Here is a 14,516-nt window from a genome sequence, read left to right as displayed (position 1 = left end):
TAGTCGTCGAATTAAAATTATTACCTTAAAACTAAAAATAGGAAGAACAAAAATAAATAAATCCAACCTCTCTTCCAATTCCACACAAAAGTAAAATAAAACTAGGACAGATCGATAAAAAAAAACCAAGAACAAATACGAAATCAAACAAAAAAAAAACTAGAGGGGAAAAGAAGCTCGAGGGAAAAAATCTATGGTGATGAGCAACAAAAGACAGACGCAAAGGCCCATCCATTTGATTTGAATAATAATAATAATAATACTATACTAATAATAATGGAAGAAAGAAGAGACATCGAATCAGGAGAGTCCAAAAATAGAGCAAAGTAGGATCTATCATCCACGGCCGTCGTGGGCGACGCGCCGACGCGTATCTTCTAATGTTATCCCTTATCCCTCCGATTACGGGATTTATCATCTTTTTTCCGACACCCATTGGGAACTACTATTTACCTAAAAGACAATAATACCCTTTAGATATAACAGACCATCCACTCGCCTCATCTCAGCTCAATCACTCCTCTTCAGAGCTGAGAGAGTTCTTGATTTCTTCTTCGTCTTCTTCCAACCGTCAACCGTCAACTCCAAACCCTACCTTCTTCCACAATGCGGGCAGGAAGACCACCATCGCTCGACGCCCTCCTCCCTTGCGGATTCAGATTCAACCCCACTGATCAGGAGCTCATCGATGGTTATCTCAAGAACTGGGTCCGAAAGGTTCCCCTTTCCTGCACCGACGCCATCGTCAGCGCCGAGGTCTACTCGACCGAGCCGTGGAATCTTGTCGGCGAGGACGAGGAGACGGGCTACTTTTTCTCGCACCGAACCCTCCAGAACCAGAAGTCCGGCTACACGATCCGCCGCGCTGGTTCGGGGACTTGGTACGCTGAGAAGAAGAATCCGGTGATCGAAAGCGAAAGCGGCCGGATTCTCGGGTACAAGCAGATGCTTTCGTTTTGCCTCTGCGAGGAGGATGGTGATAGACCTACGAGGAAGAGGAAGAAGAGCACCGGCTGGGTCATGTACGAGTACGAGCTTCCTCCCATCAACGCCTCTACTCGGCCGGTATATATCAAATCTTCTAAACCTCTTTTCTTCTTTTCTGCAGTGTTAGTATTGAATTCTTAATAAATAATTGGATAATGTATGCGCGCGTGCAGTGTGAAGAGCCCGTCCTGTGTTTGATTAAGAAGAGCGCACAGGCCATCTCCTCTAGCCGGAAGAAACATGCGGCGGCGGCTGCGGCGGCGGAAAACCCTACTTTCCCGTCCACTTCTGGCTATGTTGGCTTGGCAACTTCTACACGGGGTTCCTTCAATATCGCCGACTTCCTCAGTCCGGCTGCTCCTTCCTCAGACTTCGACACCACTGTCGATTTCCCCAATCCGCCTTGTCTTTCCACCCGCTGGGGGGACTACAGCACGGCATGGACCATCCCGATGACGCCGGTGCCGGTGCCGGTGCCGGTAACTCCTACGTCCGACACCGAAGCTGGGAAGCCCGCTTGTCCTTCATCATCGGACTTCGTCACGGACTACGGCATGCCTACGCCGGATCCAATGCCATCGGCTTCTACGCCGCTGGAGACGGACGCCGCCGACTTCAAGAATCCGCCATGTCCTTCGACGGCGACACCGCACAACAACGACGACGACTTCGACCTCGACGCGGCGGAGTTCGCGAAGTTTCTAGACAGCACCTTGATGGACGACGTTGACGAGCCCACTCGAAATCCTGCAATGCCATCGGCTTCTACGCCGCCGGAGACGGACGCGGCCGACTTCTTGAATCCGCCATGTCCTTCGACGGCGACACCGCACGACGACGACTTCGACCTCGACGCGGCGGTGTTCGCGGAGTTTCTGGACAGCACCTTGATGGAGGACGTTGACGAGCCCACTCGGAATCCGGCGGCCTCGGAAGGCGAGGAGGTCACCGATGCAACGATTGATGATCCGTTCGGTGGTGCAACCATTGATGATTTGTTCGGTAGTGCAGCGATTGTTGATCCGTTCGCTGCTGAAGTGATTGTTGATCCCTACTACTACTACTACTACTGATTCAATCTCTTCAGGTTCGAGTGCGGCTCCATCTCCTCGGATCGGGTCCGAGTCTGACATCTCTAATTTACTCCACCAGCATGAAATTCGCATGTAATATTATTTGATTGTATCAGTTGTAACTCTTTTAAATAACACTTACTATTTTTTTTATCATTTATTATACCCCAAATAATATCCATTATTATTTTATAATGTATTGACGTCTTTATTGGTACCAACCTACTTAGTCTAATTAATAGAATTTACTCTTACCTCCTGATTTAGTGTAACAGTGCATAATCTTCTTAGCTACTTGACGGCATACCTTCTCTATTTTAACTTACATTTGCCACAATTGCAAGTTCCCGAAAGAGGAGGAAGAGGAGAATTGCTTGGCTTCCCATTAAGTACATGGAGTTTTCTCAGTAGATATCTCAACTCTTATGCATGTTTAATTTAATTAATTAACCAATCATTGACTAGTCCAACACCCTAGAAGATGATGATGGCTTTGACTTTCCAATCTTATTCATCATGTTATTGCGCACAACTGCATTAATTTCAGTATAAGATTTTTTGATTCTTTTGATTTAGATATTGTGAGAAAAATGATTTCGGCATCTTCTGCTCGCCAAAACTGTTTCTTGCTTCTGAGGTTGAATTACAGTAAAAAACAAAAGAATCAAATTATTGTGACTCAGCAACATTAGGAGATTTGAGAGCATTGTAAGAGATTAGAAACTTGCAACAACAATCAGACGACATTATCAACAGAAAGAAACAACGCAAACCTTTAGAGTTCAACCTCTTCTTATATCAAACTCTTAGATGAATTAGACTGAAGAAGTAGCAACACAATTCGTGTGCATAATGGAAGTGTAGTTGGGCCATCTTGGATTACCATAGTCCATGCAAAAAACGTCAGCTTCTTCATCGAGAAAATATAGTTAATATATTTAACCATATATTTAGTAAACTTTGATGAACGTTATGCAATTAACAACTAAAAGAATAAGATTTACTTAACTCTATTGTCTAATTTGGTGAACTTCGTGCAAAAAACAATGCTGATTAACTGCATTATTTTTCTTCTGAAAATGATCCATACTCAGGTAGGGGTGGCAAATGTTGACCCAACCTGATAACCTAACACAATAACCCGACTGTTAATTAGGTTTAAGTTTAGTCTAATCAAATTTAGGTCATAAACGAGACAACCCGCCTAACCCATTATTAATCGGGTCATGTTTAGGTTTATACCTCTGATCCGCTTAACGTTTAACTCGTTTAAGTAAACGGGTCGAGTCTCTTGGTGAAGATGATATGGTGATTTCAAGTGTCAGACCGTCAAAATGCTTCTCTTCTCTCTTCTAGTCCTTGTCGGATCTCTTTATTAGGGTTTTGATGGTATGTTGGCTCAGATGGCCTCAAGACAACCGTTGCAGCCATTTAACCTTACGATAGATCTGATTTGGATGAGAAGAGTTGGGAGAATATCTCTATGCCTACAAGTTTTGAATGACATACTCTTCAAAGCATAGCCTTTTGTATCTAGCAAATCCCTACTTTAGTTTGGATGGTCTTGAGGCAACCCTTGAAGTGATATAGTGAGGATTGACTCTTTGTCCAACTTATATATAGCCTCCGGGCTCTTGAATAATCAAAAAAAGATACAGAGAGATTTGGCTCTTCATACAGTTCTAGCCTTTGAGCTTTTGAATGATAAAAAGAAAATATACTTTATATAATTTTTATATATTTATCTTTAATGTACCTTTGAGATGCTTTTGTTTTGCTTCATTGATGGCTTCTATGTTCCAGCCAAGGATTTCATGTTATTAAGCAAATTTAGCTTGTTCTACCATATTTATAGAATGTTTGTAAGAAAACTTCCATCTATCTATCTATCTATCTATCTCAGGCAATGACGATAGATGAGGCCATTAAGCTATCAAACAAGAAATTTATCTTTTACTATTCCTCTCAGATCTCATATCATTAGTTATGAAGGAAAGGCAATTGGATGGCCTTCACGGTTCTGATAAGAAACTACGAGCTTGTCATTGCTATAAAACAAGAACTTCAAGAGTTGGAATTTTGTTCTATACTCTATTATATTGTATAGAATTTTGTTACGATGAATTATTAAGATTATAATGTTCATGTTGTATGAGTTTTGAATTAAAAATAGATTATTTTATTTATATAATACACCATTTATATATGATAAATTAGTAAATATTAAATTTTATATAAAAATTTATATTAAACGAGTTAGATGAGTCGCATTAACCCGACTCGTTTATTAAACGAGTTAGGTAGGTCAAGTCATATTACTGTTTATTAATCGAGTTGTATTTTTGTTTATCAAATACAATCTGTTTATTAATCAGATTGTGTTCGTGTTTAAATAATATTGATCCGACCCGAACCCGCTTAACTCAACTAGCACCCCTAGACTCGCGCCACACCTTACTAACCCAATTAATTACATCATAATTAACTAAGTTGTTAGCCGGCAGAAGTAGATTTGCTAACCCTTCTCAAACAATCATTGATGACGGGAGCAACTACCCTGTCCATTTGGTGAAGACGCCATTAAGCATATTGACAGTTTTGGACAGTCTAAAAACAGTTCTCAAGATTAACGAGTGCAAGGCCATTGCTTCTTTGATTGACAATTGCAAGGCCATTGCTTCCCCATGCAAAGCACTGTGACAGTTCTCAAGAAATAAAGCTTTTCCCATACTCCGAGGCAAACTTGGATAGGATAAATTATCTAAAGCTAAAGAGTGTTGGCTAATAAAAACATTAAATCTGAAAACAGAAAATAAGATATAAACCAAGCAAACTTTGAATACCTTTCCTCCAGGGATAGCTATTGAAATTATCATCAGAAATAAGCTTCATATTATCGCCTCAATATATTCTATTAGTAGTATATAGTCATAGATTGTTGTATAGATAGCATGAAGAAGATCAACTATTCGAAAATAGATTTCTATTGACCATTAAAAAGAACATAGAAAAAAAAATTAATGGGTCACTAGAGTACTGAGTGCAGGTTGTATGAAATAAACCACCCACATATGTCAACCGATTGCATTACAAGAAAAGACCAATTAAGGATTTCTATTTGAGATAGCAGAGAAATATGCATAATTTATGCTTATATTAATCTATCTGTAACTCTAGATTCTCTCAGCAATGATATTAAAAATGGAAGATCTTGCCCTTCATTGCATTGCTGGCGAGTGCTATTTGACTTCATTATGGTGCGAATTTAGGTAGTATTGTAGAGTACTGCAAGCATCCAGATATCCCTCAGATTTTTGGGCATCTTCTTCCTTTTATCATGGTCAATACTCCCAAATCCTGCCAAAGGTTAAGAATGTCAAAGGAGTCCAATAAAGATAGGGAAATAAAGCATCTACCTCCCATGTCTGAACCAAGAGGGAAGGCAAGTCCTATCCAAACAACTTGTCCAACAGTGAGCTTCCCCCCAAAACATAGGGAAGCTTTTAGCTACCTTCAGAAGTTCTTTATCCACAGCACAGCCCTAGAGGAAACATAGAAACTCAAATTGATGTATTTAGAGGAAGTGGTCCCAAGAATAGCACAAGAATATATTGTCTATGGAGAAGATTAGATGAAAAAAAGAAGAAGAAAGTATAAGCTACCACAGGCATTAGAGGAAGAGATGGAGGTGGACAGCTGATATGAAATTGTACACTTTCTGAAAGTATAAATACATAGTGAAGCAAGCATTAGCATCCAAACAGAGAACAAATAAACTGGAAGAGAGGTCTTACATGTAGATAAGAGTTTCTTTGGTAGCCAAGGATGACTTGCCTATCTCCATTTGAGGTGTTCAATCACCTGAAAGCTTCATGTGGATTAGTAGGCAGTCTCCTTGGCTAGACATAAATCTCTTCTTATTTTCAAGCATCTGACAGCTTCTAATAGATATAGCGGCAGATGATTACATCAACAGCACGCAAATCAAGTTTCCACGCAAGTCCTTGCAGAAAATTCTGCAATAATATTTATCAAACATATCAAATTACGCACGACTCGTTGACGTTTGCATGTTCTCATGCCAGTTGCAGTATTCATCAAGAGGTTTGCACATATTCCATGTGATCTGTCTCTCTGATTGATGCTCTAGTGTGCAATTTGCAATGCATTTGTTGATCAGAGTATGATATTTAATTGAATTTTTGGTTTTTATGATTTTGCATTAGCATGGACAAAATTTCTTTTGCGACATGATAAAACTCTACTAGGTCACAATTGTGAATGTAAGCCAAATAATAGATGTATTTTAACACAGTACATGAACTTTGTATAACACACAATAGTGCTACATAAATAGTTAATTGTAGTTTTTTCATGCTCCATCATCAATCAGACTTAGCGGGTGATATTGGTCAGTATTATGTAATCTGATAATGAGTTCAACTACATATTGAAGTATTTGTCAATTATTCACAATCATCTGATCCGGATAAACTAGCAAATAAAAAAAGAAATCAAGAATGACAAAACCTAAAGTAGACTATAACACACTATGAACTAATATTTCTAAAGAATGAGAACACTGGCTGCAGTTACAATGGGCAATTGATTGAAAAAAACGATGGAGAAATTCAGACATAAACACAAAATCTAGTGTCCCATCATCTTATTATTTTCTGATCCTTCAAATCATCTATCACTTGTTCAAGCTTTCAAGAGATGAATATATACTGAAATAGAAGATATTTCGAGGATGCTTGACTGAAATAGGTATGATCCACTTGCTTAAATTTATGAAGCATGAATTACTAGAAAGCCAGCTGAAAGTGAAGAACAAATACAGAAAGTGGCTTATTTGAAGGTGAATGGCAATATGATATCACAAAATCGGTCAATTGACAGGAAAGAATGTATTTACTAGTTCTTCATCTTGTAAAGTAAGACGAAAGAACTCAGGCTACGCATAGAGTTTACATATTGTTCTTTGATTCTACTATATTTCTTCTAGATAAAACTCTCGTATCAGGACCATCAAAATTAGTATCATATTTTCTTAGGTCTACCCTAGCATACTAGTTTTGAATAAGTACACCTTCTTTTGGTCTGCATCTCTTATTCTACATTACTTTATAGAAGTAGAATTTGCTTGAACAACATTCTTAGGAAATGTACAGTGGAATAAAGCTTTATAGACTATAATTTTAACAAATCCTACAGCCATCCCATGGATATGCATAAACTAGATTACTCCTATTATCCCAAGTTGCCTTAACAAATTCGTATACCATGCCTGCAGCTTGTCAGAATGATTGTCGCACACATATAAATCCAGACGCTCAACAATGATGAACTAAATGGGATAGATGTTATTGTATTGAGAAAAGAAAATTGAAATCTCATGTGATTCCTTTAAATCCATGCCATGGAGAACTTTGTATTCACCATGCTAGCTCTACTTTCTTCACATCACACCTTGTTCACTTTTCTCTTGCGTGCAATTCCTGACCATCTTTATGGTACTCAAATCATAATGTGCATTAGATTGGATTATCCCTTATGGTATGGGTCGTCCAACTGAAGTTTTTATTCATGATGACACCTGCAATTTATTCTCTGATTTATAGATGAAGACTTCACATTCTTCTCTGACAACAAAAAATGGTACAATATGCATTGATATCTAAAACTAAGACTTACAGCCTATCGAAGCATATATATGTTTTCACAGGGCATTCTGAAGCAAACAGAGAACAATGCCTAATATTTTGTACAAAACTCTTATACACCAAGAAAATCCTTATCACGGCCTTCCTATGAATGAAATTGCTCTCTTAATGGAAGGTAGCCAAAAGGATTACTGTAGATTCATATCAAGTATTTGAAGGACTAAAGTAGAAAGCAATTAAAATGAGAAAGGAGAACAGAAAAATGACTCTACAAAAGTCGCAACTTTAACAATGTTGAACCTTTATACTGGCACTTGAAGACAAAAGAGGAAACTGATGAATTAATTCTAATATAACAATCTGAAGAGATTTATGGCTTACCGATTTTATATGTATGACCCATTTACTTAAATGATTGAAATGTAATCGAAACCTGAAATACTAGGAAGGCAGCTGAAATAATCGACAAATACAGCTTATGGATCATTTAGATTGTGATTGACAGTCAAGAATTAGCCAATTGACATGAAAGAAAGCATTTGCAAATATTTCATCTTATAAGATTATAGGAAAGGATTCAAGTTCTTTATTTTCATCTAAATTTTACATACTTTTTTGTGACTCTAATGTGCTGCCTGCCTAAAATGTTTTCCCAAATCAGGACATTGAAAAGCATTATCATATTATCTTTAGATTGTCTTAATGTATCAATCTCTCAATTAATATCCCCTCATATCTCACTATTATACATCTAAAAGTAGTATTTGTACTGCTTAAATGTAAAGCTGACACTAAAAACCAACCTCAATGTGCCTCAGAAATAGCTAAGCTGCACATATGAGAAACAAATATCCTTTAGTGGTGGTGACCATTGCTTAATAGTTAGGAAATGGTGCTTATATGGAATAACATTTTCATAGACCATAATGCTTAATAAATCCTTCTATAGCCATCTCATGGTGACAATCTTTAAAATCTACAAGGCTAATCTGTAGATTCAATGAAACTTTGAGCATCTTCCCCTTTAAAAGGTCAGAATTCTCCCATATTACCAATAGAGGAAAATTTGAAAGCAAGGAAACAACTACATTTTTGCCCTCCACTGCTTTTAAAAACATCACCTTGGAAAGACTTTAGATGGAACAAATAATGCAACCAACTTGTCTAACCAGTGTGTTACAACAGGAATAATGTTACATATATAAGTATATAACTCTCCCGCCTCCAAAAGGTTTTTTTGGATACGGATCCACAGCAATAAATACTTTAAGTAGAGTTGACTTTAATGAGCAATTATCCATGGATACAAAACAAGAATATATTCTGAACGGAGGAGGCAGCCAGGGATACAAAGGAACAATAATAAGAATATGACAGGGCAAATCAACGTGGGCCAAAACAAAGAGAAAAGCAAATATGATTTCTCTTTTTGTGCACTATAAATACATATTAAAGCAAGCACAACAAGCCAACTTCAAGACCAGTAGAGTAGAAGAGAAGTCTTACATGGTAATAAGAGCTTATCTTTGATAGCCAAGGATGACTTGCCTGTAACCTCTTAGAGGTTTCCAACAGCTTAAAAGCTCTCTGTGGTTTCACAGGCAGTCTCCTTGGCTAATCTGAGAGGTCCTTATTTTCCATGGTAGACCAAGATCTCTTCTTGAACTTGATTGTTACATAAGTTCCATGGCTGTGCCTCCAAATGTAAGAGTAGAAAGGTATGTTTTTCCAATGATATATGTATGGAAGGATATATCCAATTAACGTTTAGATTTATTTCAAAGAACAAATCTTTTCACGTAAAAAGCCTCTTGTCATCTTTCTACATGGCAATGATTATTTAATAATTCTTTGATGTTTGCAAAATTATCTAACATTCTCCTGTGTTTCACTGCAGACTCAATGGGTTGGTTTAAATTGATCTTGTTACTTGGTAGGTATTTCCCAAGCAGAACACACAGCAGAAATTTTATTATCAGTCTCAATCTTGAAATAAGTTGCTTAAGTTTTTTTATTTGGTGCTCTGGGGTTATCTCAATACTCATGCTGTAAAGCTATAGCCATATAGAGTTCAAAAGGATTACATTTAGCTAACAGACACAAAGTAAGGGATAATACAATGTTGTCTGTATGAGCGGAAGGACATTTAAAGCTCTGGTCCTCGTGACCCCTAATATTCTAGTGGGAGCGCCAAAAAAAAATTACTTCTTCAGGAGTACTAGTTGCCCAAGGCCCCAAGTTGGATGTTATCATTTCCTTTTGAAATAAGTCAACAGAATCCTTGCAGAAATTTTTTCCTGAATACACTCTTTGAAGAAAGATTTAGATAAAATTACAAAGAAAAGAAATACTCTTATCTCTCTCCTGAACTTAATACTCTTCTTTTAATGGGAACTCTAGCTATTTTCTGTTCTACAGATTATTTGTTGCAAATCTTTTCTACTTCACTAACAAGATAGTTAATAGTTCATACAATTATTACATCTCCTTTCAGTTCATATATATTTCTAGAACTAGAAAAAGAAATTCTAACTCCCTCATTCACCTTATGGAAGTGCATTGGTCAGAGAGAAATAGAAGTCAGCTATTGACAAATAAATGGTGCATTATTTTCAAATACACAAAGAAATTATTATAGCTTGCAAATAACAATGGACTGTAGATCTGATATGTCATATAACAGTAAGGATGGCAATTTTAGCCAAGGCCGATCCCAGTTTCAGTCATATTGATCATTTTAAGATTGGTCGTATCGACCAAACGACTTGATACATGTTTAAAGATTCGCGTTGGATCCAAAATGGATCCAACTTGGGGAAATCAGTAATCAATGTCCCCAGCTGTCTTCTTTTCAAGTTTTCAACTTTTACTCTCTCTCTCTCTCCCCCATTTCTAATGCATCACTGAGCTTATTCGACAAGCTCCTCTGACGACTCTGCACTCTGGTGAGCTTGGATGAGTAATTATTATCTCTTTTATTTATTTTCCGTTGTTCTCTTCTCTCACTTTCTTTCTCTTCCACTTTTTAACACCCCATTTATCTCCCTCATACTACTGCAGAACAAAAGTGAAGAAAAAGAGAGAGATATCTCTTTATTTCCTTTCTACAATAATAATTTACGAGTATAAATTTTTTTCAAATTCAGTTTAGAAAGGGCCAACTTGATCCTCTTCCCTAGGGATCCGAGATGAGGGCGCGGTATGTTACGAACCAGCTTGATCCAATCCGTAACGATTCTGGACTAAATTGAGGACGTGACTTTCAAAGGAATCTACGGATAATCTAACTATTAGATCTTTCTGAATCTTGGATATACTGTCGCCCTTGAAAAGAGCTTTCTAATGAATCCAAGATCACAGAGTTTGGATAGCTAAATATTGAGATATTGGCCGAACAGTGGCCGAAGGTTAGATAAATCCTAGCTTGTTAATGGCTAGATTGGTGCTAGGTTAATTATTTGGTATGAAAGGAGAAAAGTTGTTGTAGAAAAGGAGTATTAGGAGTTAAAGAAAACCGACCAAAGACTTGAGCGATGGAAGGAAGGAGGTGAGAGAGGGCGCCAATGGCTAAAGCAAGAAGAGAAAGAGATAAAGGCACAATGATGTTTTTAATTATCAGATAAACTTCAATTAGGGTTTCCTTCACATATTTATAGAAGTTCACTTTAGGGACTCATCAACTAAGTTAAAAACCCTAACAAATTAACAATTTTCGCCGCGGTGCATTCGATCGCCGAATTTACAGTTCTCTGTTGTTACGAACGTATGCAAGCGTTCAAACAATCGTGTTCTCTGTTTTTATTAACGCGTGCAGGCATTCGCATGGCCCGTTCATACGTGCAAATCACGTTCTTTGTTTTTGTGAACGCGTGCAGGCGTTCGCATAGCTCGTTCGAATGTGATCCCTGCATTCGAATGCCCCTAGCAAAAATCCTCTTAATTCTTTAAACAAAAATTAACTAGATAAGCAGGCTCATCCCAATAAACCTAATGTCATGAGTAGAGCTAATATGGACCAAATCGTATCACGATAATTATGGCCTATCAGGAGAATTGATGATTGTATCTTTGATATACTACTAGCATATAATCTAAGAATTCTTAGCCAAAGTAAGTGATTTGTTTTTAGCCCTTCCTTTTTCTTTGGCCTAAGATATCCTACCACTCACATAAACAACTTTCTAGCAGTAGTGACAGCATCATAGTTGACACGATCGGAGCTACAACGACAATATCCAATTCTACTCTTTTTGTAATTGACTCCCTTCCGCTCCCAACCAACATTTTTCCTTTGAAAGGTCAACCACTAGTGGTTGAGGGATATGAATCTGGTTAGTGCACTCTAGGACTCGACAAGGTAATACATTTACACGACTTAGTTCCAAGCCGGGATCGTAAATGGATTCAAGTACCATTCCGATTCTTTCATAATAGTTTTAAGTAAATGAGCATTTTTTTTTAATTTTTAGGCTTTATATATGAGTAGCTTTTTGTTCTTATCTTTCTATTTCTTTTAAAATTTTAGAAATCTTCCAGTATTTCTAAATAATTTTAAAAAATTTGTGTAATTAATAAATAGTCTAATAATATATTGACTGATACGACTAGATATGATTATCGGGCAGGTCGAGCTGAATTCAGGCCGGACTTTTCGAGTCAACCGGGCTTAAGTATTTGTTCACAGCCCGACCCACCAATCACTCGAGCCGGGCCGAGCTAAAATAGTCTAGCTCGTTACCATCTGTCGGCCCGTGAGAGATCGGGCTAGCCGAGCCCGGCCAGCCCGACCTACCAATCACTAGGCCCAGCCAACTTTTTAGCTATTTGTATAATTTTCTTTACCGTTATTTTATTTTATTTTTAAATATTTCTATTCCTCCATTTAAAAAAAAATAATATACTAAAATATTTTAAAGGTGTACTTAAAAAAAAATGTAAAATAGTACAGTACCAAAATTTCCATTGGTTTTCACTCTAGCAAAACGACGGGCTACTGTAGCAGAATGGGCAGACTACTGTAGCCAAACGGGCGAGCACCTAGTTGCGGGCCAAACGGGCTACCTTCCGAGCCGGGCCGGGCGGGCAAAGGGCTGGCCCGTGCCGCCTATGGGTAGTTCGAGCTCGGGCCGAGCTTAGCTTGGTTCAAATCGAGCCGGGTCGGGCCGGGCACGGGCGGGCTAGGCCTTTGATAAGGTCTAGATACAATCGATATATGTTCATTCTTTTGGGCAGCCAATCCTAATCTTGTTCTCGTACTTGAAACCTTGTCTAATAGTAACATTTAGTTATATTTGAAAAAAAGTGCTTCTGCATTATGTGATCCTTATTTGGAAATTATAATCGATTATTGCACAATCTTGTGAAAGCATATACTAATAAAACATTCATGATCATGACTCATTTTCCAACTTTAAAAGAACGTAAAATGGCGTATAAAATTCGCGATAAGTTCGATAATATGTTCAGATTTCCATGAATAATAAGAACTAAGAGAGAGCTCAACGATGATAAACTAAATTGGGAAGTTGTGTATTATGAGCAAGGAAAAGAGAAACAAGTACCAATAGAGAACTAAACAATAATAAGCTAAATGGATTGGGTTAAGCAAGGAAAGGAGAAATCTCATGTGATTCCTTTAATTTCATGCCATGGTGAGACCTATATTTCATTCATCATGTTACATCTAATTTTTCATATATATCACTTTTTTTCTTGCAAGAGCAACTAATATCTTGACCATCTTAATGTATTTCAACGGTCATGGATTGGGTTAAGCAAGGAAAGGAGAAATCTCATGTGATTCCTTTAATTTCATGCCATGGTGAGACCTATATTTCATTCATCATGTTACATCTAATTTTTCATATATATCACTTTTTTTCTTGCAAGAGCAACTAATATCTTGACCATCTTAATGTATTTCAACGGTCTAACCACAATTTGGAGAAGGATCTATCCTTTAAAATTAGGGTCATCTAGCTTAAGTTTCAATCCACATTAATATCCACCAAAAGTCTGTTCCATGATTAATAACTGATGTTAAGAAGGAAAATGAAACAATTATCATATTCACCAAAAATCTTACAAATATCAGGAAGACCCCTTCGAGGCCAAGAAGATCCAGAAGCTTGAATGCCTCCATGTCTGCCACGTAGACATCACTGATAACCTCATCAAGTCTGTCCTTGTTGTCCCTCAACAGTCTCAAGGGCGTGATTGCCTGCCCAGTTGTTGTAACTGAAAGAACACATAAAACGAATTAGTCCTCGGATCAAAATCCTTATCTTCAACCCAAAAAGTAGGAAGAACAAAAAAAAAAGAAAAAAAAAATCCAACTTTTCTTCCAATTTCACTCCAAAGTACAAAAGAAAATAGGAGAGATCAAACGAAGATAACTTATACAAAATCGAAAAACTAGAGGGGAAAAGAAGCACTTTCAGTGAGGAAAAAAACTATGGTGATGAGCAACAAAAGACAGACCGAAAGGCCCAATCATTTGATTTAAAAAAAATATTTTTTAAAAAAAAAGTGGAAGAAAGAAGAGAAGAAGACCATGATATTGGCATCAAATCAGGAGAGTCTCCAAAAATTGAGGCAAGTAGGATCATCATCCACGGCCGTCGTGGGCGACGCGTATCTCCCCTCCGATTTGGGAATTTCTCACCTTTTTCCGACTCCCATTGCGAACTACTATTTACCGCAAAGACAATAATGCCCTTTATATACAAAAGATCATTCTCCCGCCTCGCCTCACCTCACCTCAGCTCACGCACTCCTCTTCAGAGTTGAG

At 37.7% G+C, this 14,516-nt stretch overlaps 1 protein-coding gene and 1 long non-coding RNA gene across 6 annotated transcripts; one reads left to right on the top strand and one right to left on the bottom strand.

Moving 5' to 3' along the window:
- The first annotated feature begins 606 nt into the window (after positions 1 to 606).
- LOC140768361 (uncharacterized) lies at positions 607 to 2,060 on the top strand. Its single transcript, XM_073108615.1, has 2 exons — positions 607 to 1,065; positions 1,161 to 2,060. The coding sequence occupies exons 1-2, from the start codon at positions 607 to 609 to the stop codon at positions 2,058 to 2,060; spliced, it is 1,359 nt and encodes a 452-aa protein (XP_072964716.1).
- Positions 2,061 to 5,087: 3,027 nt separating this feature from the next.
- LOC140768045 (uncharacterized) lies at positions 5,088 to 14,426 on the bottom strand. 5 transcript variants are annotated; one of them, XR_012105679.1, is made up of 4 exons: positions 14,279 to 14,426; positions 13,812 to 13,963; positions 5,477 to 6,076; positions 5,088 to 5,417 (listed from the first exon to the last, which is right to left on the bottom strand). It is a non-coding gene; the product is annotated as an uncharacterized lncRNA (long non-coding RNA). The 5 variants fall into 5 exon arrangements; XR_012105676.1 differs by having other exon boundaries at positions 5,088 to 5,601; positions 5,723 to 6,076; positions 14,279 to 14,425; XR_012105678.1 differs by having other exon boundaries at positions 5,088 to 5,778; positions 5,855 to 6,076; positions 14,279 to 14,424.
- Positions 14,427 to 14,516: the final 90 nt, after the last annotated feature.

Source organism: Typha angustifolia, chromosome 10 (genome assembly GCF_048772165.1).
Source record: "Typha angustifolia cultivar Huaian chromosome 10, ASM4877216v1, whole genome shotgun sequence".
NCBI lineage: Eukaryota > Viridiplantae > Streptophyta > Magnoliopsida > Poales > Typhaceae > Typha > Typha angustifolia.
The sequence above is the reverse complement of the archived record's forward strand: the minus strand, read 5'-3'. Positions and strand labels throughout refer to the sequence as shown.